This window comes from Huiozyma naganishii, chromosome 4, assembly GCF_000348985.1.
Source record: "Huiozyma naganishii CBS 8797 chromosome 4, complete genome".
Lineage (NCBI taxonomy): Eukaryota > Fungi > Ascomycota > Saccharomycetes > Saccharomycetales > Saccharomycetaceae > Huiozyma > Huiozyma naganishii.
In genome coordinates this window covers 154,498-181,076 of record NC_035925.1, presented here as the reverse complement: position 1 = coordinate 181,076, position 26,579 = coordinate 154,498, and the positions used below count along the sequence as shown (strand labels likewise).

Here is a 26,579-nt window from a genome sequence, read left to right as displayed (position 1 = left end):
TTTTTGTAAACGAATCATTTCACAAATGAATATGTAAAAAAGGCTAATCAATGGAAATTATCCAGAACGAATTTACTTGAAAGACTTGTTTCTTGTTCAGAATGGAATAATGTACAGTTTTTTTTTATATATACTTCTGGTGGAACTTCTACGTAAAGTTATATGCGCGCCGCCGATTCGTTCTTTCATCTGAGAAAGAACTCTACGTGAACAGAGTATCCTCGTCTCTTAGGTACTCCCCAATATCGGCCTGTCTGAATGCTACAATTGCCGTTGGCGGCAAGTTCCTAGACTCCGAGGTACTCTTAGCTGAGACACCGAACCCTAACGGCGAGTCCCGCATCGAAAACACCATGACACCGGCGTGCTCTGGAATATCATCGGACATTTTCCCAACGTGTGCCTTCAAAACATGGTTACCATACAGGAAAGGCATTTCACCGTTGGGTTTGATCCACACTTTGTACTTGGCATACTTGGCAAGCACAGTCAGAGAGGTCACGTGCATTCTGAACTTCCCCGTCTTGGTGAACTTCCCGAGACAGATCCCCACCGACATCAGGTTGGGCCTCGCAACAGAGGTTGCCAGCTTCGCCACATTCTCTGGGACGTAATAAACCCTGTCTTTCTGCAACCTGAATACATGTGGATTCTCTTTGTTGTCCACCAGATACGATATATTCCTACCGATGTACCCCGCCAGCTTCTCAAAAACCACTTTCGTTTCCTCCTCTGTAAGTTGTCTCATTGTCAGCTATAGGATGTTAGGATATGAATGCGAGTCTGCTCCTACAGCCAGCTTGAAACTACTCACTGCTACCGCGCCACTACCAACCAAAAGATCATCTCATCGCAATACAAAAAAAATTCAACGCAAAAAAAGTGAAAAATTTTGTATCTCGTCGTGAAGAACGATAATATCGTCTGTTCTAAGCACTTTGGTGAGTGCTAGAGTACATGAGGGAAGCCTTATTCACTCGCAATCTGCCCCTAGTCCGTTCACTCGATTTCATGTAAATAAAATTACGGTGCCCTGTTTATTACAGGGATGTGTTCACTGCCCACGCACAGAAAACAAGCTGCCTCCGTTCAGATCTCCGGCAAAAACTAAGAAAACAGCCTCATCGGTGAAAAATTTCAGCTGCAAAACGAATAAAGCAGCGATGACCCGGTAGGTCTTGACACTCGTTTCTTCCCGTGGTGTTTTGTGGATTGAGCCCGTTGTGTGTAACCAATCCAGAGTGAGAGCAGTTCAGTTAGATATGTCTGAACAGGAATTGAGGCCCGCGTACGACGATGAGAGTAATGGGGACGAGTTGAAAAGAGGCAGTATATACAAGCAGACGAGGGCTCGTAAAGCTGATATCGCGGGATCTTTCGAGGGTAAGAAAGATGAGTGGCCCGTTGAGAAGAAGCAACGTGTCGGGAAGCCCGCGGAGGTGGATGCGGAGGGCAATGTGGTTCCCAAGCCAGTAAGACTGCCCAAGCGGAAAGTGGCCGTCATGGTTGGGTACTGTGGTACAGGGTACTGTGGTATGCAGTACAATCCACCAAACCCAACCATTGAGGCGACGCTGTTCAAAGCTTTTTGTGACTCCGGTGCAATCTCACAGGATAATGCCAATGATTTGAAGAAGAACGGGTTCATGAGGGCCGCGCGGACGGATAAAGGTGTCCATGCTGGGGGTAATCTGATCTCGGTGAAACTGATTATCGAGGATCCCACGATCAAACAGAAGATCAACGAGTGTTTACCTGAAGGTATCAGAGTGTGGGATATCAACAGGGTGAACAAGGCCTTCGACTGTAGGAAGATGTGCTCATCCCGTTGGTACGAATATTTGCTCCCAACGTACTCACTGATCGGTCCAAAACCGGGGTCCATCCTTTACAACGACATCGAACAGAGCAAGAAAGACTTGCCAGGTGTTCTTGACGAGGACACGGAATCTCAACAGTTCTGGGCTGAATTTGAAAAGCTGTCAGGGGAAACTTTCTCGGACGACGAAATTAAACAGATTAGAGCGTATACACCTCCACCAAAGGAAGAATTTTCTGACTCCGAAGAATTATACTTGAAAGTCAAGCAATACAAACAACTAGAAAACAAGTTGCGCAGAAAGTATCGTATCTCCAAGGAGAAATTGACCAAGTTCCGCAGTGCGATGAAACAATACATCAACGCGCACAATTTCCACAACTTCACCCTGGGTAAAGATTTCAAAGATCCAAGTGCGATCAGGTTTATGAAGGAAATCAAGGTCTCTGAACCATTCGTCATCGGGGACGCTCAAACGGAGTGGGTTTCCATTAAGATCCACGGTCAATCTTTCATGCTGCATCAAATCCGGAAAATGATCTCCATGGCTACTCTAATTACTCGGTGCGGTACTCCAGTGGAAAGAATATCCCAAGCGTACGGTCCACAAAAAATAAATATCCCTAAAGCCCCAGCTCTCGGGCTTCTGCTGGAATCTCCCGTATACGAGGGGTACAACTCAAGATTGGAGAAGTTTGGTTATGACCCGATCGACTTCAGCAAATACCAAAATGAAATCGACGCTTTCAAGATGAAGCATATCTACGATAAGATTTACAAGGAAGAAGTCGACGACAACGTGTTCAACGCGTTCTTTACATACATTGACAGCTTCAATAAAGTGACAGGAGCCGTTGGTGAAGAGAACGAAACGAAGAAGGGGAATAACGTCCAAAAAAGTATATTCGAGTTCCTGACTGCACATGGGATCCCCGGCATCGATTCTGATGGTGTTAAATCAGAAAAGGGCGATCTTAAGGAAGCTACAAACACTGCATCTCCATCTACAGCAACAGGTGCAACCAGCCAGGAAAATTCCGGTGAAGCGCCTGCTGAAGCAGCCGCCGTGGATAACGCTACAGTTGAAGGAGCTTGAACATTGAAAAGGCAAGTACCGAAATTTTACAGGGCCGCTACATGATAAAATGGGTTTTCCCCACAGGTGGGCATCTGCATCTGCACTTTTAAGAAAACTACACATATGGTTTAGACTAAATACTGTAGCATATATTCTGTCCTAATTCGTTGTATATTAAGTTATGTTGTAGTGGTAACTTCTATGACTACATTATGCACCTCCCGAAAGGATTTTTTCCAATCTGCTAATCTCTTCCAAAGATGTTGCTTTGTTCAATTGGTCCACCAGGTTCTTTCTTTGCTCCTCCGACATTTTGCTAACGACGAGGTCCATTAACTCGGTCTCTTTATCCTTATTCGTACTAGTAGTCACAATGGAACTCAAGCTGACGCTCTCCTCTGCTACTGGATTCAACTTTTTTAGCTTCCTGGCGGCGAGCCGTTCATCTTTTGTCACAGTTGTAAAATCCAATGACTGTAAATATGGCAGGTATCTTATTACGTTGATTCTATAATCTTCGAGATGGCATATTGGGTTCCCGCGCAACGATAAAACTTTTAGTGTACGAGGGGCAAATCGCAGACTCGACAGCAGCTCAAACCTGTCGATCTTGTTGCTCGTCAGCACCAAATTTCTCAACTTACAGGGCAACGCCCTGCCGTCCACTAACGAGATTCTATTCCGCGCAAGCAGCAAAGTATGTATATCCTGACGCGGCGATAAATTCGGTATACTCGTTAGCTCATTATTTGTCAAGTCTATAATGTGTGTCGGAAATGCGAGCCGTTTCAGACTCGTCGGCATCGATATCGAGTCATTCTCTAACCCTAAATCTCTTAAAATGACCACTTTGTCTAAATTATACTGGCGTTGCAGATGGTTCACATAATAACTGGGGGCATCAGTTACGATACTTGGCGTTAACTGCATATTTTGCTCTTGTTCCTAACACTCGCTCAAAGAACAAGCACCGGAAGCAAGAGCTCGATACTAACGGAATTCCATTCAAACTCATATACAGAGTGTCACTGAATTCGATGACTTGTGAAAATTTTCGCCAACTTTCACGTTACGAAGAAACTGTTAGAGCCCTCGTTTGACCTTCAGTGGTGTATATAAAGCTATTTCCACTTACCAAAAGGACAAAGTATCGTTAAACAGTTTCTTTTCGCGGTGAGGACCAAAACAGCACACATGTACAGCTCCAACGAAATTAAGCTGGATACGAAGGAGAAGGTTTCCAAGAAAGATGTCGACTATTCGCTCTATTTAGTGACAGACTCAACAATGCTGCCCGAGGGCACGACGTTGAGTTCTCAAGTGCTGGCTGGTTTACGGAATGGTGTTACGCTGGTTCAATTGCGTGAAAAGGATACAGACACCAAAACGTTTATTGCGGAGGCTATGGAAGTTAAGAAACTCTGCGACCAGTTCAGAGTCCCACTAATTATAAACGATCGTGTAGATGTGGCATTGGCAATTGATGCCGATGGTGTGCATGTCGGTCAAGATGATATGCCAATTCCAATGGTCAGAAAACTCCTGGGTCCGGACAAAATCCTCGGTTGGTCCGTCGGGAAGGTGTCTGAAGTGGAAACTTTGGCAGAATGGGGGCCAGACATGATCGATTACATTGGTATCGGCATGGTCTTCCCAACGAAGACGAAGAAAAACCCTAAAAAGTCGCCAATGGGACCACAAGGTGTTTGCAGAATTCTGGATGCATTAGAGACCAACGGCGCCGATTGGTGCAGAACAGTAGCCATAGGTGGGTTACACCCAGATTGTATTGAAAGAGTTCTATTGCAGTGTGGGTCTCTTAACGGTAAGAGATCCATTGATGGGATTTCTCTTGTTAGCGACATCATGGCCTCGCCTGATGCAGCGAGGTCTACTAGGATTCTTCGAGAACTAATTTTGAAGAACTACTACAACTACGTTGATGTCCAACTAAAAAAGAGCGCCGCGGCCATAAACGTTAAATCCGTGCTCAACCAAGTGACAAAGAACCGTCCCCTAGTTCAGCATATGACGAATAAAGTTCATCAGAACTTTGGTGCGAATGTCACTCTCGCTTTGAATGGGTCTCCAATTATGTCCGAAATTCAATCTGAGGCAAGAGATCTCGCTCAAATTCCAAACGCTAGTTTGTTGGTAAATACCGGATCGGTGGCTCCGATAGAAACGGTCAAGACAGCGATCGAGGCTTACAACGAATTCAAAAGGCCAATTGTTTTTGACCCAGTTGGCTATTCTGCTACAGAGACAAGGCATGTTTTGAACGACACATTGTTGACTTATGGGCAATTCTCGTGTATTAAGGGTAATTCTAGTGAAATATTGTCCTTGGCTCGGTTTAGTACTTCTAAAATGAAAGGTGTTGATGCTGGAAACACAGATGTAGACAGCTCTTTGCTGCTTTCTGCCACGCAAACTGTTGCGTACAAGTTTAAGACCATCTGTGTATGTACTGGTGAACTCGACTTTATCGCGGATGGTACTTTTGGGGGCGAATACGCACTGTCTAAAGGTACGGAAGGTTACGATGCTAAATCCATTCCTTACATCGTTGTGAAAAATGGTAGTATACCGATTATGGGGGAGATCACAGCTAGTGGCTGCTCTTTGGGCTCTACCATAGCTTGCCTACTAGGGGGGTTGGATACGGAGGGAAGCGCGTTTGATGCTGTTGTATCTGCAGTACTACTTTTCAAGTCGGCTGGGAAATTGGCTTCCCTGAAGTGTAAGGGTAGTGGGAGTTTCCATGTTGAACTAATTGATGCGCTGTACCAGTTAGTTCGAGAAAACAAACCTGAAACATGGACCGCCCAGTTGACAAAGGAGTACGAGGGCTTCATCGAATAGTAACTACATGATAAATGAACATCCATTTTGGAGTACATATACGTAGCAATGAATAAATAAGCGTACACAATCTACTGTGTTCTGTTTTCCGTTGCTATCGAGCTTGGTAAAGGGGCACGATAAGCTGGATCTCAGCTTTCAAGGAGTGAGTCATATATTAACAAGTGTAAAGTAGCTCCTCGTGAGAATAAGACATGGTGGTAGGGGAATGTCAGTTAGTGTAGGAAAGATTGCTCTTTTCACTGGGCAAAAGTACTCCGCTCTTTTCTAAGTTTTCATACTTCTTGATGACTTGTTCCTTCAAAATCTTCTCTTCTTCTGCAGATAGTCTTTTAACGCTTTCGTTGGCAGGGACAAATTTGAATTTTCCTAGAGCAAACTCTCTATCGGACATTCTGCTCATGACGTAGAGTTGAGATCTGATGTATTTAACCACCGCTTCCAAATCGGAAATATCAATGTTCTTCCTGCCTCCAAATAAATTTCTCCAGACAGCGGTTGCGAGAGTGGCGTCATCGGAAAAGAATCCCTCATCGTAAGCAAAAATGGCCCCCTTCATCTGTGTGTTAAAGTCCTTCAGGTAACGATCAACTATGCTGCCGGATTTTACGTTCATCTCTTCAAATAGTCGCAGCTCGATGTCTGTAAACGTTTTATCGACCAATTTTTGCTGGTAGTTTCTACCATATTTGAACGGCATGGCTCTCATTCTTACAAATAGCATCCATTCATGTAATAAGGTGATTTGGAACCATTCTGAGAACGTTCTCGGCAAGTTTAATTGTTCATAGAAAAACTTTGCTGACTCTGATAGTGGTTCGTTCTCGTATTGCAGACCTTGTTCCTTACAGATGGAATAGTAGTAAGAGCCGGCAATTGGACCAGCCCGTATCTTATCCATATCCATACGGAAGGTGCCGATAACGAACTCACCAAGGGACTCTTTCCATTTTGGTAATTTGTACTGTTTGGACTCGTATTTTGAATGGGCTAGTGGGAATACCGTCTTTTCCGCACTATCAGCCTCCTTCGTATAAAGTCTATTAACGGTATTCATCAAACATCTAGACGGGGCACTCAACCGGACATTTGCCATGTTATTCCTCAATAGAGGATATGATCTATTCAGGAGAGACATATCTTATCGTTATATGGTATTGTATTTGAACAAGATAGCAAAATTTGAAGCCTTGATGATAAATATATATACAGTGTCCTCTTTCCAAATCAATGGTTAGTGAATATAGCAAGGATGACTCCCTTACGAGATATTTATCTCTCTTAGACGCAACAACGTCCGACTTTTCATGTCGTAAGATATTTTTTTAATTCTTTCTGAAAATCGTAACTAATTTTTGCTGCAGAAGAAACGATACGGAGTTGCAAGGCTTATTGTTCCGATGCCGCTGGCAAGGCTGAAGATGACGCTGGAGGCGTTTCTACTCTCAATACCTTGGCCGTGTCGGCTTGACGTTGTGCTGCTTGCTGAACTGCTTGCTGAGCTGCTTGCTGAGCTGCTTGCTGTGCTGCTTGCTTTGCCGCTTCTATCGCTGTCTTCTCACGGGCGATAACACCTGACAGGTACTTTATATATCCGTCAGATTTTGTTTTCGCGATGATATTGTGCAAGATAGTGACCAGCCTAGTATGCACATCCGAAGTATCCGTCGGATAACTGTTTTTCCACTGCGAGACATCTTTGATTGCGCGGAAATGTCTGTGGTTCAATAGATCCGTCAAAATCTGCATTTGTCTCCTCAAACTAATGTCTGTAATCTTGGATCTACGAGTTTTCTCCATGTATATGTTAGGTCCCAAACCCAGCGATTTGCGGGAAAGTAGTTCCATCTGTCTTTCTATCAACTTCACCCTCTTATCTTCACACTTCTTCAGCAAATGGAATATTTTTCTTGTCTGTTTATTGTTCCGCACTGATAACAATTGTTTGGCCAAATCCACTATTTCGCTACGTGACACCGCTGGTTCAGTATGAAGATCGAAGGGGTTGTTGCCCTTTTCTTCTGTAAGTTTTGCAATATCATTGTGACGGCAGTTCATGTCAAATTCATGGAGCAGTTTCTGCTCAACATTATCATAATAGTGATTGTGCGACAAGATATAGGTCTTGTCCACGCCTTGTGTAATCCGTAAGAATATTTTCTCTATATTTGCACGTAATACGCTTTCCTTCTGTCCCCATTTATTCAAGATATGTAGCAGTCGTCTTATATTTGCAACACCATCAAAGCAAAGCCATTCCTTGTTCGACAAGAGTAATTTTTCAGGAGTTTCATCTACAATTTTTGCCTGTATTGTTGTCAGCATAGAATTCTGAGCTACTAATCCGTTGCAATTAACGACTTCAATATCCAAGTCGCCGTCACAAGTAAAATATGAACCATTATCTGTTCTGTAAATTTTGAAAACTTCTTTAGTGGCAGCCACTTTACCTTTGCTTCGAGCGATTGTAATCCATTTGTGCTTAATTTCTCTTTTCACATTCAGTAGCACCTCCGATTCCTCGTCACCTGGACCGCATACCCATAACCTTCCTGACGAGTGTCGTGGTTTTTCATAACTACCCGTGCCCATTTCTTCGGGAAAGACAGTTTCAAACCAATAATAGCAGTTTCCAAATTTATCCCTACCCAAAGGCTGCGATCTTGTATTACAATATTCAGAAAGTTTTGAAAATAGAAATAGTTTGTCCTGCTTCATGGTGGTGAACATTCTTTCAAAAAGGTCCAAGTCTTTCTTTACAGTCTGCCACGACTCCTCTAATTTGCTTTCTTTCTGTAATCGAAGTAACTCGGCCTTGGATTGTGTTTTGCGGGACAATGTTTTTGCCTGAAAGTGTGAGAGCCTGCTTATTTCGTATTCAATATTTGTGCAGAGCTTCGGTAGTTCATCAATCCATTTCCTTAAATCCATAGAAAAGTTGATTACAATATCTACCAAAACCCAGAGGACATCAATTTTTTCTGCTAGCGTCAAGTCACAACAAAATTGCAGAAACATCTGTTTGGTGAAATCCTTCTTAATTTCTTTTGGAACAATTTTCTTTGTAAAATTGGCAACGATCTCGTTATATTTTGCTATATGCATACTGTCTTGTAACACCCCGAGTAAGCAGACGATCCAATAATTATTTTTAAATTGTCTCTTGGACAATCTTTCTGCCCAATTAACGTCATTATAGTTCAATATTTTATCCAACTGTTCGTCAATCTCCGGTATTTCCAGAGTCTTGTTGTCAATCCATTCCTCCATGATTAAGCATCTCCAATCTCCATTTTCGTCTATAACAAGGGTCAGTAAGGAACAAAGTATTTCACAAAAAAGACCACTCCCAGCAAAATCCATGAGTTTTAAATCTTTTTCAGAAGGTTCTGTATTTGGGAGTATCTCGTAAGTTAGCTCTTGGTTAGATAAGCTGTTGATCAATGAGCGTATTTTAACATTTCTTCTCCAGGTACTCCTTTCGGTATCTAGGACTTCATCAGATTTCTTCACAATGTTGACGATCTCACCAACTTGTTCCATTGGATCCGTACATTTCAGTGTTGTGACCAGGTCATCAAAAGTAATAGAAGATATTTGAAGTAACTGACCAAATGTGGTGCAAAATTGGTGAATTTCTAATAACCTTGACACAGCGATTGATTCTTTATAAGTATCATCAATGCACGGTAGGTACTCTAGCTTGTCGTTGAAGTAATATGTATTTTTGAATCTGTCGAGTGCACCTTGGAATGGTAATAATAGATCGTTTTGTATTGACAGTGGGGTGGTCACCATGGTACTTATCTCTGCCATATTTAAAGCTGAACTAGCAGTCTCAGATAGCCTTGGGAATTTAGTAGGCTGTCCGTTTTGTATTTGATGGTTTGTTGCGTCGCTTTCACTGGTTCGTCTTGTTTGATGGTTTAGTGGTTTGTTATTCTGAGTTTTAGAGCGATTTTCCAATAAATCGTTTATACCCCTTTTGAGATGCCAGTCAGAAATCAACCGATACAGTTCAAAGTTTTTTATTTTAACGATGTCCAGTAGCTCCGAAGATTCCCTACAGTCAAGCAATCTCAAAAAATTGGTTATCAGCTCTAATGTTAATACATTTTGCGTTCTGTGTATCTGTGATTGATCAACAATATACCTTTTTTCGGTATCAGTACTAGTAATCAAATATCGGAAGTATTTGGGGAATATCTCTTTTCCATTCACAGGATCAGTAACTTCGTCAAATTTAGATTTCGCCTTTATTATGAACAGTCGATCGTCCTCATTTAGACAGACAAATTCGCCAATAAAAAATTCATTCTCAACAATGGAAAACAGCTGTTCAGGGCTTATTACAGAATTGCTCGTGCGCATATGCGTGTATACCAATTTCGCTATCCCCTTTTGCAGAGCCGGTTTTAATCTGGTCGAAAAAGATTCAAGTGCTGTTCTTTCATGATTCTTGGCAGTAAAGAGAGTTGTAACATTGTCGGGGTCAAATTCAGAGCTAAATTCCCTTCTGTCGTAGAGGGCTAATGCATCGTTATATGCCTTATAATCTATAAACCACTCACCTGTGCACTGAATATTCCATGAAAGCGCACCCCGCGGTTTCTCTGGCAATGATCCAGTACGTCTCGGTTTGTAAATGTTTCCAAGTCGCAACACCATACTGATCACTACTATTTGTTCAAATGGTACAATGCATTTCTATATTAAAGGTCCTAGACGATTCACATTTGTTTACTCTCGGCGCTATGGAAAAAAATTGAAAATTTTTGAGGTGAAAAATTTTAGTTCAAATGATGCGATGAGCTTGCAAGTAGTATTCACTATGTAGAAAGCCAGTGTCTGTACAGCTTTGACTCCGCTCCCTTCGTAATCATGGAACAAAGTAATAAAGCCCATAGGAAGACGAAGGAGAAAAACACGGCCAAGAAGAAGTTGCATAGCCAGGGTCACAATGCCAAGGCCTTTGCCGTGGCTGCACCTGGGAAAATGGCTAAGCAGATGCAAAGAACCGGTGATAAAAATGAACGCAAGCTGCACGTTCCTATGGTAGACAGGACCCCAGATGATGATCCTCCTCCGGTTATTGTATGTGTTGTTGGTCCTCCGGGGACAGGTAAGACTACATTAATCAAGTCGCTAGTCAGAAGATTGACAAAATCAACGCTAACGGAGATCAACGGGCCAGTGACAGTAGTCTCTGGTAAACATAGAAGACTGACATTTTTGGAATGTCCTGCTGATGATTTAAATGCAATGATTGATGTTGCCAAAATTGCCGACTTAGTGCTGTTAATGATAGATGGTAATTTCGGGTTTGAAATGGAAACCATGGAATTTCTGAATTTAGCTCAACATCATGGTATGCCTAGAGTATTGGGTGTAGCTACACATTTGGATTTGTTTAAGTCACAGTCAACTTTGAGAGCTTCTAAGAAACGCTTAAAACACAGATTTTGGACTGAGGTCTATCAAGGTGCCAAATTGTTCTACTTGTCTGGTGTCATAAACGGGAGATACCCAGACAGAGAAATTCTGAATTTAGCCAGGTTCATATCCGTAATGAAGTTTAGACCTTTGAAATGGAGAAATGAGCATCCTTATATGCTGGCAGACCGTATCACAGACTTAACTCACCCGGGATTAATTGAAACTCAAGGTGCACAAATAGACCGGAAAGTTGCCTTGTACGGATACTTACACGGCACACCGCTGGCTTCAAACCCAGCAACAAGAGTTCATATCGCCGGTGTGGGCGATTTCCCTATAAGCCAAGTGGAAAAACTTCCAGATCCGTGCCCAACTCCTTATTTCCAACAGAAGGTGGATGAATATCAAAGGTTGAAAATGAAAGAAGAATCTTCAACCTCGACTGCGGCCACTACTACCAGAAGACGTAAAAGATTGAATGACAAAGATAAATTGATATATGCTCCAATGTCTGATGTTGGTGGTATTTTGATGGATAAAGATGCAGTTTACATTGATGTTGGTAAAAAGAATGAAGGTCCAAGCTTTGTGCCCGGTGAAGAAAAGGGGGAAGGTGAGAAGTTTGTCACTACCTTACAAAATGTTGACAAGACCATTGGAGAGAATTTCGACAACGTCGGGTTACAAATTTTCAGTAACAGTGCTGAATTGCATGATGTTGAAGATGAACAACAGGAGTCCTCTGAAGAAGATGAGAATGAAGATCACGGAAGATCCCAGATGAGAAAGCCTAGAGTGTATGGGAAATCAATTCAAGAAGCTGACGAAGATTTGGACAATTTGCCAAGTGATGACGAAATCCCGCAGCATGAGGAAATTGATTTCGCCTTTGGCGATGAAGAGAATGGAAAATTTGGCAGTGAGAGCGAAAGCGAAAATGAGTTAAATGGCCAAGAGGAAGGCTCCTGGGAAAGGAATGCGGCAGGTAAGTTAAATGTCAATATCAACCGCAAGCGTAAATGGGATATCGGTAAATTGATATACATGGAGAATGTTTCAGCTGAGGATTGTATCAAAAGGTGGAGAAATGAAGACGTTGATGATGAAGAGGGTGGTGATTCAGATTCTGATGACAGTAATGAAGAAGACTTTTTCAAGAAGAAAGATGAAAATTCTTCGAAAGAATCAAACCCAAAACAAACCATTGATTTGGAGCAGTTTGTTCCGTATTTTGATACTTTTGAAAAACTTGCTGCTAAGTGGTCATCAGTAGATTTGATTAAAAACCGGTTTATAAGGTCTGCCGTTGAAAGGAAAGCTTCTAGTAAAGCTACTGATGTTGACCATCCTGACAGCAACGAGGATGAAGTCTTTGATGATTTCGAGGACTTAGAGGCTGAAAACGATGGAGAATTACAAAATAATGCTGTCGATGATAGGGATGGTAATGAGAGCGATGACTCTTTCGCCAACTTTGAAGAGGAAGAGAAGAAGGCATTGACTGTTGAGGAAGAAAGAGCATTAAACGCAGAGAAGAAGGAGAAGTATCTTACTCAATTTGAATTGGAAGAGGGTGAAAATTTTAAGGAAGACGATCCAGATAACGAATATGGTACCTGGTATGAACTCCAAAAGGCCAAAATGGCTAAGCAGCTGGAGATTAACAATACAGAGCTAGACGAGATGACCCCAGAGCAACGTCAGAGAATTGAAGGCTACAAAGCTGGTTCGTATGTTAGAATCGTTTTTGAGGATGTCCCTATGGAGTTTATTGAGAACTTTAATCCAAAATTCCCTATCATCATGGGTGGGTTATTGCCAGTAGAGCTGAAGTTTGGTATCTTAAATGCCAGACTGAGAAGACATCGTTGGCACAAGAAGATTCTAAAAACCAACGATCCGTTGGTTCTATCTTTGGGTTGGAGAAGATTTCAAACACTGCCTATCTATACAACGACAGATTCCAGAACTAGAACAAGGATGTTGAAATACACACCGGAGCATACCTACTGTAATGCCAGTTTTTACGGCCCATTATGCTCCCCTAGTACGCCTTTTTGTGGTGTCCAAATAGTTGCGAACAGTGATACTACTGGCGGTTTCAGAATTGCGGCAACAGGTGTCATTGAGGAAATCGACGTTTCTGTGGAAATTGTCAAGAAACTAAAATTGGTCGGTTATCCTTACAAGATCTTCAAGAACACGGCATTCATTAAAGATATGTTTTCCAGTGCCATGGAAGTAGCGAGATTTGAAGGAGCTCAGATAAAAACTGTCTCTGGTATCCGTGGTGAAATCAAAAGGGCATTATCCAAACCAGAGGGCCATTATAGAGCTGCTTTTGAGGACAAGATTTTGATGAGTGATATTGTTATCTTGAGATCATGGTATCCAGTTGAGATTAAGAAATTCCACAATCCTGTAACCTCTCTTCTTTTGAAGGAGAAGACCGAATGGAAGGGTGTAAGATTAACAGGTCAAATCAGAGCCGCCATGAACCTTACTACACCAACTAACCCTGATAGTTCTTACAAAAAGGTGGAGCGTGTTGATAGACACTTCCATGGGTTGAAAGTTCCAAAGTCTGTTCGAAAGGATCTACCATTCGGTTCTCAAATACACCAAATGAAGCCCCAAAAGAAGCAGACTTACATGGCTAAGAGGGCTGTTGTGCTCGGCGGAGAGGAGAAGAAGGCTCGTGCTTTTATGCAAAACGTCCTAACTTTATCCAAGGCAAAGGACGATAAGAAGAAGTCTAAGAAGGCTGATCAACGTAAGGAGAGGTTAAAAAAATTGGCTAAATTAGAGGAGGAAAAGACCCAAAAAGACAAGGAAAAAAGAAAGAGTATTTCGCACATGCGGGGAAGAAGAGAAGTCGCGATGACAACGATGAAGGATCGCGCAGAAAGAGGTAACCGCTGTTGAGACCTGTATAGTAATTGTAAGAGTTAAAGTCGGTTATGATTAATCAAACTGTGTAAGGACACTGATAATGTGTATTTGCGCCGTATACATAAGTATTTAGTTATACCAGTTGTGCTTGCTTGTCTAAGACTGGTTCCTTCCTTGGTCCTGGATTTAGAGACGGTCTTGAAAGATGTCGGTTTAGATACCTTGGGGTTTATGTATGTTCCGGATAACGGGCCATCCGCATGTCTCGAGTTCGTATACTCACATGTCGGGTTTATAATAGTTCACAGTACTGTATTAGAGAGAGTGACGGGTCATGAGTCAATTCCCAAAGGGAGTTCCCAATTTATCCTCACGGTAATTGTTAGCGTAAGACTCGGTTGTTGATGTGAACTAGGGTTAGACTAGCTAGTTATATAAGTTAGCAACGGTTAGTTATTATCTAAGTATATACTCTAGTCGGCCCGTTGGTTGTACCTTGCGATGATTATTAGTTGATCAGTTATTCTTGGTTAATGTCCGTTGTATTCCTTGGTTCAATTTCAGAGAAGCTTTAAGGCCTGAGACAATCCTACATGACCTGGTTACATATGATTTGGAAGTATCTGTAAGGTGCACTTATAAACAAGTCCCTTATCCGGATTCGCAGTGTTCCGTGCCGTTGTATAATTGGTGGCCAGCCAACTGTATTCGGGAACTCCCACAAATTATCCTAACAGTAATTACTGAAATATAATACAGCATTCATTTGTCCATTTTTTTGAAACCAATCAATTTACTACAAATATTGAAATGAAGGGATTTCAAAATACCGCGCTACATTGCTGAACAATTACAAGATAATGCACTTTGGAAAATAAACACTTTGCAGGATATATAAGAGGGGAAATTCCTTCTCTTTTCTCGACTGTTTTTGCTGCGCTTAAACCTTGGCTATCATCGAACGCCAGTCCTTTTTTTATCTACAATCAAGACAAAGTAATCGAGCCACCACAGTCCTATCACCTTTCGTTACAAGAGCCACGTTTGATCCTCACAGTAATATTCGGTAACTCTGTTGTGAGAGCAGAATGTCGATTGTGACCGGCCTTTATGTGAACGACATGCCTACTATTTGTTATATATATTCGTATCTACATTCTGACCAATGCGATCTCTGCATGGCCACAGAAACTTTTTAGTATGTAGGAGTTATAATGAGGGGTCGTAAGTTTCTTACAACGAGACACAATCACATTTTATTTAATAGAACGACTGTTCAGTAACTCAGTATCCGACTACATGTAAGATGTCAAACTACGTTTCAATTCTTCCTCTGTCAAAACTGGAGAACAAATGACTGTTTTACGTTTTCACACATACACATTTAACTACACAACTTCAATTTCATGACGGTGGTTTGATTGGCCCAAATAGCACTTTCCCCGAGCGGTGTCTCTCTACGCATGCCAGTTCTTATCCCCATCATAGAGTCTTAGCTGCCCCACATGTACTGTACTATAAGACGTCCGGTTTGCGTCTTATTTTACGATAGTTACCGCATGCGGAAACTGCTCGTTTAGGAAACGCAAAAGGCCTGTTGCGGAGATTGACACTTTCTGAACACAGAAAACACAACAGGCGATGATGTCTTAACGAGGGACGACTTCACGTGCTGTACAATCTTGTTGAAAATTATCGGCTCGAACTGCAAACGAAACTTGCAAGACTTGTGTCCCTCATGTTAATATCCCAATTTCATGGCCTTTTCCAATGTTAGTTCTTTCGAACTGAACTCCAGACCAGGAGGAACAATTGGATCAAAAGTATACGCTGTTATGTATACGGTATTGTAGTAATGATAAATTTAATACTAAGCGAAGATGAAAAATCAATAAATTATACGTATATCTTGCCTATACACTCTTCCTCTGGCCTTGTCCTCCACATCACGCAGTTTTGTTCTGTCTCCTGGGGTAGCGTGATTAAATATATTGAGACAACCACTGGAAGGCTTCCAAGTACCCGTTTCTCATGACAACAGAACACATAAACAACTCGACTGGTCTTTGACCTTCCACTCTGGAGTTACCAGTGGTGTTAAGTAGACCCAATGCGGAACGAAGCTCCGCTTCGGAGACGGCATTGGGAGCATCGATCTTGTTACCCAGAATAACGAAGGGGACGTCCTTGAGCTCTGCGATGTTGAACAAAGCATCTAATTCAACACGGGCTTCGCTGAATCTGTCTGGATCAGCGGCGTCAACTAGGAACACTATACCGTTCACCTCAGGGAAATAGTCCTTCCATAAACGACGTGCCTGGATATGCCCACCTAAGTCAAAAGTAGTGAATTTAATGTTACCGATAGCCAACTCCTCGGAGGTTGGATGCCATGTAGGCTGCAACGTAGCCAGCCTGTCATTTTTCAGCATATGCAGTAGAGTGGTCTTACCGGCGTTGTCCAGCCCAAGGAAAAGCAGCTTACCGTGCTTGTTCCACAAACCTAAAGAAGCCAATACATCTCTAACTGTTAAAACAAAGGGAAAAAGATGGAAGCTATAATCGGGAGCAGCCCTTCTAGCTTGTCTCACAATAGACAAAGCCTAAAAGTGTTGATTCCGTTCAACCAATTAATGCATATTGTTAGTAAAAAAAACGATGAAACAACACCAATATCAATCCAAATGTAGTCAATTGCTTGAGCAGGCAAATAAAGAAAAAATTTGAGAAAGAAAGTGCAAAAGGGGAAAAGCCATATTTATCACATACACCAACCAAAAACGTCCCAAGACAGCATTATCGATCGATACTTGATTCCAGTAGCACTACGATCCCAAGAACCAGCACCCGTTACAAGTCCCAGAAGCTTAAAATTCTGTTCAAATCTCAACTCTTCAGTTTTATTTATTTTTTTCTGCGTTGGCCGTTTCGATGTCTTTTGGGCGGGTAACGCGTGCCGTGGACCGGTCGTACCGCAATCCGTGACCGCGATGCCGATGCTGATGAGGCTGAAGCAGGATGTGGATGAGGTGGGGATAGTAGGTACAGTTTTGCTTCAATCATGAAGACGTGGCTTTTATTGTTACACAAAAAATGATGATAGTAATAATAAAAATAGTAATAGATATGCTACGATGTGGTGTATGTCCGCAGCTCATGGAGCACGGCCACCGATGATGCAAGCCGTTCGTACGTGAGCACGATCCTGTCGTCCTTCAAGCACAACAGGAGGACGACTTCTAAACGGCTGAGCAGTTTCTTCGAAATGCCGCAAACTTTGCAGAAGTATTGGTGTGAGTGGACGAAATCCTCGACTAACTTGACACCTATTCGTATCGTGGCTATGATGATCCGGTGGATTGTGTTCGCTACAAGCTTGTGTTTCAGTCTCAATGACCCGGTTTCCTTGTCTCTTCTCAACAGTAGGAGGGCACATAGATACGTGGCCGACTCGTAGACAATCGTCCCAAACATGCACTTGGACTGGATCCTTTCCAGGAAATCGTGGTACCCTATTGATGCAGTTTTCTTCATTACAAAAGTGTCGAACATGGACGATTCACCTTCCTCAGATGGAGCATCCGCCATATCATCTCTCTGCGAGAATGCCTCAATCAACTGGAGAGTTTCGTCAAAGTTACGAATCGCCTCTTCGACGGGGATATTGCCTGCTTCCACTGAGATGGTCGCCGGGTCGTACAATAAGGGAGTTTCATCCAACTTGCCATCGACATTCTCCGCCGAGCCGTTGTTAAGTTTTGCTAAGTACTCACGGACACTTTCAATGCAACGCTCCTCGCTGAAATCTGACAGGTTTATCTCAGAGAGTTTCTGTGTAGCGTCGAGGGTATCGTTACTATTCCCGGACTCACCTGATTTATCCAAATCGCCAGATCTATTGTGCTCGCTCTCGGACTCTGTGCTGCAGTAAACGTTCTTCTTGGAAAGCGACGGATCCTCGTCTTGAATTATGTTATCGATGTTCGTCTCCACATTGTCCAGTAAATTACTCTTCACGGAATCCAGGGCACACAAGTCCGGATCATCATCTGCTGTGTCACTCAGGTCAAAATTCGAAAGCGATTCCGTTCTCGTCGTGCCCATCGTGTTGACATCGCTCATTAGCTTGTACAAAGTGTTTCCATTGGGGGTCCCATTCACACTCAATGTATTAACCTTCTCTAGATTTTCTCCAACGAAATCGTTCACCTCGGACGCAGTAGTCAGTAACTCTTCGACGTCAGCCCTTGATTTGGCGGGCGCCGCGTCCTCTTCATCAAACCGTACCCGCTTGTTACTTGGGCCTGGATTCGTCGGTGTATCACTGCCGGATTTTGTATGGTCGTTACTGCTGTGCTCACCGATGGAATCCCAATCAAGGTCTGAGAAGTTACTATTCTGCATCAGACGGCTTGATTTCAGGGGCAAATCAAGCGTGTCTGCTCCGCCCAGACCAGAATTCCTCACCTCGTCATCACAGAGTTCAGACATACTATCTGACAAAACGGAGTTATTGTATAGCGGACCTTTGGAAGCTTTAGAGTTACGATTAATCATGTTGTATTTCCTTGCTCTTGAGAACTGAGATCAAGTTAAAAGGTAACCGATAAGGGGGCAAAAACGCAGACAAACACACTGACTGACAACAAGTATTAGTATCTTGAAACTAACACACAGGTGAGAGATATATACTTGTCACTTGTATTCAAACACACGCTCACACACACGCAGCTAAAAGCGATAATATTACACCCCTCAATAAAAGACTAGTAAATAGCACAGAAAACGTAAGGGGATCCGTAGAGTGGTTTGGGAGTATCGTCTGCTACCACTCCAGAGTGCTGCTACCACTTTGTATTATACCACAATGTACGTATAGAACTGTATTCGAGGGAGGAGGAAAGGAGGAGGGGCTGTTACCATCTCTTTTGTTTTTGTTTCAAAATATTTCCTTCCTTCTGTTGGAAACAATGAAAAAGGACGAACTGCGAGAGGAAACGCGCAGAAGAGGTGACGAGTCCGGAGGAGGTTGTCACTGTAGCGTCCGATCTCATATTTAGAGTAGAGAGGTTTATGCTAATGCATTTGGTGGGGGCTTATATATTTAATATAGTTATTGGTGTTGAGATTCCCTTTACATAGAAGCAGAAGAAAACATGCAACACTTTTAACACTGAAAAAAAGATATAATACACAGCACGCTTAGTAGACTCTGTAAGCTGGACCCATGGACGACTTAATGACCAAGGAGCCGACGTTTTGCCAGTGCTTCTTCAACAAGGAGACCAAGAAGTTGATGGACATCAAGATCTGGTTGACCAAGACGTCTTCTTCCATCTCGACGTTACCGACGGCAACGGCCAAACACAAGACCTTCTTCAATTGGAACTTAATGGTGGATCTGACATCGGTGACCTTGCTGTACAAGTCATCGTTGTGAGAGACTGGGGTTGGGAACTTACCGGCCTTGGACAACTGAGGACCCAAAAGTCTTGGAACTTGCTTGATCAAGACTTCGGAAGCAACGAAGGCGTTGTACTTCTTGGACAACTTCTTAATCAACTTCTTGTTCTTGTTCAACTTCTTCAAGTCATCGACAGACATGGCGTCAACACCGATAGACTTAGCTCTGTCGACATCGAAGGCGTCACCGAAGATACAAAGGGACATGTTTGGCCTTGGGCAGACTGGCAACTTCAAAGAACCGGAGAAACGCTTGTCTCTTTGAGGGTCGTAGTTCTTCAAACCGACTTGCAACTCGACGGTTTCCAAGAAGTTTCTCTTCTTGGTTTCAGTGGAATACTTCAACAATTCCTTGACATGCTCTCTGATTTGAGAGGACGAGACCTTGGACATCTTGGTTAATACTTGTCTTCCAAAAGATTTGGTGTTCCGTGAGGCTTTCGACTAGTACAATGTCTTTTGCACCTTCAATATTTAAAATAGCATTACCACCAAAGAGTGGCCATCCCATATCTTATAACAAACTTTTCAAAATGTTGGCGAGTATTAGCTGCGTCGGTAGGAAAAAAGAGGAAAAGTCCAGAGTTTCCAAATTAGGAAATTATATTCTTGAAAATTTAGTTTGTTTTAAAGCACAAAAACCAGTCACATAGTGTCTGGGTGTAAAATGCCGTATGTTCAATGTAAGCCCCAGTTGTTCTTTTATATCTGATTAACGTACAAATGGACAGTCACCGTGCGCTGCCATTGATGTGTTCATGCTTATATAGATATATATATATATATCACATTGAGAATAATTCTAGGTAAAAAACGATGCTTGTTTGCATTCAGCTTTAGAAGTAATTTGTTTTCAGAATGTCAGTGGAGCGGGTGGGATCTTGATTTTGGCCCAAACTTCCCATGCTCAAGTCGCGCTGGATAGCAGAAGAGTCTGTAAGTGCGCTATTCCTGTTCGATTCGAATGGGTTAGTGGCCGGCTTATCCAGACCAAAGCTATCCTCGGCCTCGTATGAGTCTATCAAGCCGTTATTTATAGCAGAGTCCGGTCTTCCACCTTCCACATTTGGGTACGGTTTACGGGCGCTGTTGCTTCTGTGTGACGACTCACTCGATTCATAAGTCATGTTCGTAATGTCGCCCACTTTATCTGTACTGTCCTTTAAAGTTGGATGTCTCCCACTTAGCTTACCCAGTATTCTCTCGGACAATGTGGGTTTCCTACCCAGTTGTGCCGACGAACCGTTGTTGGACGCATTGTACTCGATCTTCTCGTCCTCCTCATCAGAGCCCAAGAAAATGTTTTCAGACGGGCTTGAGCTGTTAACGTGCTTCTCCCAGTTTTCTTCGTGGTCCTTCGCAACATTACCTAACGCTAATAACTCTTGAGCTACTGAGGATGGAATGTCGCTGTCCGTAGTAGCATGATGTTTCTGGAAGGAAGTTCTGTCGTCCTTAGCTGGTCTAAACCGCAAATCTGGGTTCTTGGAAAACAAGGCAAGACCGGTAAATGTAAGAATCATCAACAACAACAGGAAGGAAAACGCGGCATTCATGATGAAGTAGACCCATGCCATAATAGCAGATACTTGGTACGGTTGTCCAAATAAATCGGAGAAAAATAGGAATAGAAAGGAGTTTATCGTGGTCACTGTACACATACAAATGTTCACGAGGTTGGTTGGGCGGTCCAAGTATGGTTGATAATGAATTACGGCACCCATGTATAACATATCTACAATCCAGGTAACGAAAGCTTGCGTTTTACCAGAACCTTGCGCAAACCCAATGAATAGGGCTTTGAAGAACATGTATGACAGCAAGACTAGATTCCACCAATAATGCTTCGCGTTGAACATGGTATAGAAGAACCCGTACTTGTGTAAGATACGTTCATCACCATAGAGTAAAGCAGCTGCATTGTTATAACTTTCAATGGATTTTTTCGCAAAGAAGCATGTTCTGTATGCTGCCCAAATCATCAAACCAACTGACAAAATCAAAAACAAACAGGCAATGACAACAACAGCACCAGAATCAACTTCTGTAAATTCCCAAAAACTCAAAATGGTTAATTGCGTGAATCCGATGTAGACGTACCTTAGAAGTGAACCCTTTAAAATAATTTTCCAATTTTCTCTGAATTCTCTGAACCTATTTGGTTTGACCCAGCCATTCTTGGCAGAAAGCTCAAACGCGTATTTGCATATTATAATGAACCCAGCAAGCACGTAACCACATAACACAAAAAATGTAAAACCTGTGCAGACAACGGATGAATTTTCTACACCCATGTTATAAGCCAGTCTTTTGATACCTCTAAAGATCAAAGTGTTTTGATTTCCGTATAAAACGTTTTTGGCTCTTTTCGTCAGTTCGAAGGAGTCGAGGTAGTCCAAACTTCTTTGTGTAAGGACCGACATAGTAGTAGCCGTCAAATACAGTGTTGGAGTACCTCCAGTTGCCTCAACGTACCATCTGAAAATCCTCTGCATGAAATGGATCTTGATCAACCCCATCGACCAAGCCATGTTTTCGGACCATGCAGCAGCAATAGGTGGAACGTAATGAACGTGCTGCATGGAAATGACAGCAACGGACTGGAAATACAGGAACAACGACATGGTGTTAGCGGAGATGTGAGAAGCTGCCGTAGAGTTACCAAAAGTGGACAAAACAGCAGACAACAACAGACCAATACCTGCTACAACAGCAGTGGCCCATTTTACACCAGTCTGAGAGACCGATTTCCCGTTGGAAAAGAAAATCTCAAGACACGCTAGTGGTGTGGACATGTTGTCGCGCACGTTTAACCTTACGTAGGCATCAATATCTGGAACTTGGTACGCAATCCCGGGGATCATGTCAACGTACTCTTTGGAGATGTACTGGATGGAGTCGATCTCAATGTTACCAGGGTGTACTGGGCAAAATTGTTTCCAGCCTATATCACACATATCCAGTGATTTTGTAATAATCTTGAAACCGTAAGCGTAGACGTCAACGTCTGCGTAAATGTATGTGTTCAAAGTGGTAACCATGTCCAGTGTGTAATGTAAAGATCTGTCATCCGGGTCAAACACAACATCGAAACTGTTAGCAGAAGCTTGTGAATTTTCCATACAAGTGACCAACGATGTGGCTCTTAGATTTCTTCTTGCATTCGCAAGCTGTAATATCAGTGCAAAAACAAAGTAAAAACTTACTTGTGTGCCTCTAAACTTCATCATGATGTGCTAAATGAAACTCGGGAGAAAAATGTGTAGTAATAATGGGGAATATAATTAGAACCAAAAAAAGAAAAAAGAGTTAACAGTAACTTGGACAGTGGGAATCCACAATAACTGGTAATTAAAACGATAGACTTATAACCTTCTGCTATTTCGAGGAGTGCCTCTATAAAAAAAACGAGCGCCAAACTACCAAAGAGAAAGAAAGAGATTTAAACGAGTGGAACAGTAACCTCGACTACGATAACTTTTATGAAATCGGCGTCTGTTGTACTTATGATTTGTCTCTTTAAACTGTCAGCGGGCTAGCGAAAAACGTGGTGGGGATTGCGAGCCTTGGAGGGTCTGTACACTCAACTTCAGTTTAGCAAACTTTTAGCCTATATACTATGGGGCAACTTTCTTTTTATTTTTCTCTTTTGCTCGAGAAAGGGATGTATGCGAGGAACAAAAACAGTAACAAAGATTCAAACAGATCAAATCCAAAAATAAGCAAACATAAACGCGTTTACACGAACAGTCGACGTACCTCTCTTGAAGTCGCATCGCTTTTATTAACAGAGGGGGAAAATTTTCATTTTTCTTCATTTTTGGCGTTTGCGACTTCTTTGGAACGAAAAATACACCCAAACAAACAAGCCATCGCTACCGGAATAGGAAATTACGGCCGGTGCTCCGCCTCTTTTCTGCCGTTTTGGGCGGGCAATTTCCTCTTTGGGAAGTCGCGAAAAGAAGCGGTGCCACGCGTCTTTTGCCCGTTTAAAGCTGGAAGACAATAGTAGTAGTCAGAGTTTGCCCTTTTGGAGTTCGTTGCGCGGTGCTACGGTGGGTGGCCCGCTGCTGCTACCGTTGAAGCTGGGGCTGGGGCTCGGGCTGGTGTGGTTCGCGTTAACTGTTGAGCCAGCGGGTTGCAGCAGGCCAGGCCACACCGCCTCGATGACGTCGTAGACATCGTCAACGTAAATAATACTGAGATGCAGCTTGTTCTGTACTACGGCAATTTTGTCGCAGCCCGGTTTGTCACCGTGCATTTCTCCGCTTCGCTCGACGAGATCTAGCACTTCACATCTGTTTGCTAAGGGTACCAGCACCTTTCTCATCTCAAATAACCTAGCGCCCAGTAATTTTTCCTTTAGTCCGCCTATTGGTAACACTTTCCCGCGCAAAGTTATCTCTCCAGTCATACATGAATGAGGGTCAATAGGGGCGTGGATCGCTGCAGACAACAAACCTAATGTGATTGCCACCCCTGCACTCGAACCATCCTTAGATATTGCCCCCATTGGAACGTGTATATGGTATTCACTACGCAAAAACTCGCGAACATCAGATATTCCACCACTGTTCAAAAGGCGCCTCGAAATTATTGATTTTACCACACTGACGCCAATGTCAACTGATTCCTGTAGCACAGCCCCCAGATTTCCTGTGGCTTTGACGTGGGGTCCATTTTGGTCCCTGCAGTTTCCTAACTTGATAACTTCAAAGACAAGAACACCCCCAGTGCCATTTGAATTATACGAAAGACCGTTTACAACCCCATAACTGTGAGAAAACTTTGTAGGTGACAATAAGTTTTTCTGTATTTTTTGCAGAGAGGGCCCTAACACTTTTCGTAACTGCTTCTCGTCCATTATAATTGATGAATCGTGAAAAGTGTTGTCGTGCTCAATATATTCCACAACCTTACTTCTAACCAGGGCAGCCAAACGTCTCTCTAAATTGCGAACACCAGCTTCCATTGTGTACTCACTCACCAGTACCTGCCAAGCCTTGCTCGACAGTGTGAAATCCCCTCCACACTTGTCCAAGCCGTTCAACCTTATTTGCTTTGGTAGAAGAAAGTTCTTCCCAATTTCTATTTTCTCCTCTAAGGTGTATCCGGCAATACGTATCACTTCCATGCGATCCAAAAGAGGCTTCGGTATACCATTTATGTCATTAGCAGTACACATAAACAGTACCTGGGATAAATCCACCGGGAACCCAACGTAATGATCGACAAACGAAAAGTTTTGTTCGGGATCCAATATCTCTAGAAGTGCCGCTGATGGATCACCGTTCCCATTCTGGACATTACCATCAGCAAAGGAGCTTGCTATTTTATCCAGTTCATCCAAGAGAATCAAAGGATTCATTGTCCCGCTTTTTCTCAGTGCATTTATTACTGTTCCACACATAGACCCAACGTACGTACGTCTATGACCTCTTAACTCTGATTCATTATAAACACCCCCAAGAGACAGCCTTTCATATTTCCTGTTCAGTACCGCAGCAACTGACTTGGCTATTGAAGTTTTACCCACGCCCGGTGGGCCAACCAAAAGCAAAATTGGGGCCCTGTCCCGAGTTTTCAATTGGTGACCCAATTTCAAAACGCACAGATATTCAATTAACCTTTTCTTTACATTGTACAAGGCAAAATGGTCGCCATCCAGCATCTTTTTACAAACGGGTATTTCTATTTCCTTGTATTTCGAAAACTTATTAAACGGGATATCAATCAAAATATCAAAGTAGTTTCTCAACAACTGATATTCTGGACTATTCGGTGTCATTTGTTGCAGTCTTTTAAAATCCTTCGTCAGCATCTTAATGCTCTCTTCTTGCACCTTTAGTTTCGGTAGTCTACGAATAAATCTTTTGATCTGATCGATACCGTCATTAGCATAGCGAGGTGCTGGACTGGAATTTTCATTATCCAGGTCACTGTCCTTCTCATGCTCATTAGTTGGTCCAGATACTCCCTCTTCTATTGAGGCTCTGGTTGAATGTTTGACATCTTCAATGAAAAATTTCAACGACCTCAATTGACTACCAACCAAACTTGCCTTCTCTAAAGTACTTGCGTTATCGTAGAAACTCCGAACATAGTCAATGGACGAATACAGTTGATCAAATACGCCTTCAAAACTGCTTAAAATTTCCTTAAACTTTGCGATTCTCGAGCTCAGTGTGATACAGGATAGGAACTGTATTTTTTTAATGGTGGTTGTTGGCAACAGAGTTGCAACGTAGTCTAGGAAAATAATTAGCTTATAAGAGTGTTCAGCATCCCATGTTGATTTTGAGCTTTGTTTTAACTTTTCGAAATCCGCGATTAGCTTTACCCATTGCTCTTTGAATTGCTCCTTGTTCAACTGGAAAAATAGTGTGTTTGACAAAGGCGTCAAAAGCAGGAGATGTTCTGTACTATTAGATTTCAAAGTGTCTCTGTATTTGTCATTAAATTTAGTAATGCATTTATTGACAGATTCAACTTGTTTTATGATCGCAATGTCGTTATTTTTCATACTGTCGCTAAATAGAGCTTTAAAGCTACCATATTCATCCAGCACTTCAATATCCGACACCCAAATTTTGTTCCCAGAGTTGTACAAAGGAGTTTTGATACTTGCTCTTCGTATCCCTTTAAACCAAAATGTTGTTGAGAAAGAGCTCTCTACAACGTCCATGATTTTTGCTATACAACCATTGCCGCAGTCAGGGCTTCTCGCTGGAACTAAGCAAATATACTTATCCTGATCACTTGAGGCTTCTTCTGCATCAATCCCATCCGACACCACAATACTATTAAATCTAAACTTGGAAGGTTTTTTATAAAACTGTAGAATCTTCAGGGCAATATACTTATTGAAAGTTATCTCGTACCGGGCTCTTGGTAATACTACTAAAGCTGGAATACTCGATAGTGTCAAACAGGGGAATCCGGACTCATGGAAAGTCTTATCTTGATGTGTTTTATAAAACAGCATTAGTCCGTCAACGGGATAAAATTAATTCAGTAGGACAGCTA

At 42.4% G+C, this 26,579-nt stretch overlaps 12 protein-coding genes across 12 annotated transcripts; 3 read left to right on the top strand and 9 right to left on the bottom strand.

Annotated features, from left to right (window-relative positions):
• Positions 1-202: 202 nt before the first annotated feature.
• On the bottom strand, positions 203-748 carry NIP7 (ribosome biosynthesis protein NIP7; the record flags this gene model as incomplete). The annotated part of the gene is made up of 1 exon (XM_022607517.1): positions 203-748. One exon carries the CDS (start codon positions 746-748, stop codon positions 203-205), a length of 546 nt encoding a protein of 181 aa, XP_022464105.1.
• Positions 749-1,262: 514 nt separating this feature from the next.
• PUS1 (pseudouridine synthase PUS1) lies at positions 1,263-2,915 on the top strand (the record flags this gene model as incomplete). Its single annotated transcript, XM_022607516.1, has 1 exon — positions 1,263-2,915. The coding sequence occupies one exon, from the start codon at positions 1,263-1,265 to the stop codon at positions 2,913-2,915; it is 1,653 nt and encodes a 550-aa protein (XP_022464104.1).
• Positions 2,916-3,107: 192 nt separating this feature from the next.
• LEA1 (U2 snRNP complex subunit LEA1) lies at positions 3,108-3,827 on the bottom strand (the record flags this gene model as incomplete). Its single annotated transcript, XM_022607515.1, has 1 exon — positions 3,108-3,827. One exon carries the CDS (start codon positions 3,825-3,827, stop codon positions 3,108-3,110), a length of 720 nt encoding a protein of 239 aa, XP_022464103.1.
• A 264-nt stretch (positions 3,828-4,091) lies between these two features.
• THI6 (bifunctional hydroxyethylthiazole kinase/thiamine-phosphate diphosphorylase) lies at positions 4,092-5,762 on the top strand (the record flags this gene model as incomplete). Its single annotated transcript, XM_022607514.1, has 1 exon — positions 4,092-5,762. The coding sequence occupies one exon, from the start codon at positions 4,092-4,094 to the stop codon at positions 5,760-5,762; it is 1,671 nt and encodes a 556-aa protein (XP_022464102.1).
• A 211-nt stretch (positions 5,763-5,973) lies between these two features.
• Positions 5,974-6,900, bottom strand: CBP3 (Cbp3p; the record flags this gene model as incomplete). The annotated part of the gene is made up of 1 exon (XM_022607513.1): positions 5,974-6,900. One exon carries the CDS (start codon positions 6,898-6,900, stop codon positions 5,974-5,976), a length of 927 nt encoding a protein of 308 aa, XP_022464101.1.
• Positions 6,901-7,151: 251 nt separating this feature from the next.
• Positions 7,152-10,430, bottom strand: KNAG0D01020 (uncharacterized protein; the record flags this gene model as incomplete). Its single annotated transcript, XM_022607512.1, has 1 exon — positions 7,152-10,430. The coding sequence occupies one exon, from the start codon at positions 10,428-10,430 to the stop codon at positions 7,152-7,154; it is 3,279 nt and encodes a 1,092-aa protein (XP_022464100.1).
• Positions 10,431-10,643: 213 nt separating this feature from the next.
• BMS1 (GTPase BMS1) lies at positions 10,644-14,123 on the top strand (the record flags this gene model as incomplete). The annotated part of the gene is made up of 1 exon (XM_022607511.1): positions 10,644-14,123. The coding sequence occupies one exon, from the start codon at positions 10,644-10,646 to the stop codon at positions 14,121-14,123; it is 3,480 nt and encodes a 1,159-aa protein (XP_022464099.1).
• Positions 14,124-16,072: 1,949 nt separating this feature from the next.
• On the bottom strand, positions 16,073-16,887 carry SAR1 (Arf family GTPase SAR1; the record flags this gene model as incomplete). The annotated part of the gene is made up of 2 exons (XM_022607510.1): positions 16,073-16,617; positions 16,860-16,887. The coding sequence occupies 2 exons, from the start codon at positions 16,885-16,887 to the stop codon at positions 16,073-16,075; spliced, it is 573 nt and encodes a 190-aa protein (XP_022464098.1).
• A 332-nt stretch (positions 16,888-17,219) lies between these two features.
• Positions 17,220-18,647, bottom strand: PCL8 (Pcl8p; the record flags this gene model as incomplete). The annotated part of the gene is made up of 1 exon (XM_022607509.1): positions 17,220-18,647. One exon carries the CDS (start codon positions 18,645-18,647, stop codon positions 17,220-17,222), a length of 1,428 nt encoding a protein of 475 aa, XP_022464097.1.
• A 645-nt stretch (positions 18,648-19,292) lies between these two features.
• RPL1A (60S ribosomal protein uL1) lies at positions 19,293-19,946 on the bottom strand (the record flags this gene model as incomplete). The annotated part of the gene is made up of 1 exon (XM_022607507.1): positions 19,293-19,946. The coding sequence occupies one exon, from the start codon at positions 19,944-19,946 to the stop codon at positions 19,293-19,295; it is 654 nt and encodes a 217-aa protein (XP_022464096.1).
• A 443-nt stretch (positions 19,947-20,389) lies between these two features.
• Positions 20,390-22,780, bottom strand: FLC1 (flavin adenine dinucleotide transporter; the record flags this gene model as incomplete). Its single annotated transcript, XM_022607506.1, has 1 exon — positions 20,390-22,780. One exon carries the CDS (start codon positions 22,778-22,780, stop codon positions 20,390-20,392), a length of 2,391 nt encoding a protein of 796 aa, XP_022464095.1.
• A 788-nt stretch (positions 22,781-23,568) lies between these two features.
• On the bottom strand, positions 23,569-26,538 carry KNAG0D00960 (uncharacterized protein; the record flags this gene model as incomplete). Its single annotated transcript, XM_022607505.1, has 1 exon — positions 23,569-26,538. The coding sequence occupies one exon, from the start codon at positions 26,536-26,538 to the stop codon at positions 23,569-23,571; it is 2,970 nt and encodes a 989-aa protein (XP_022464094.1).
• Positions 26,539-26,579: the final 41 nt, after the last annotated feature.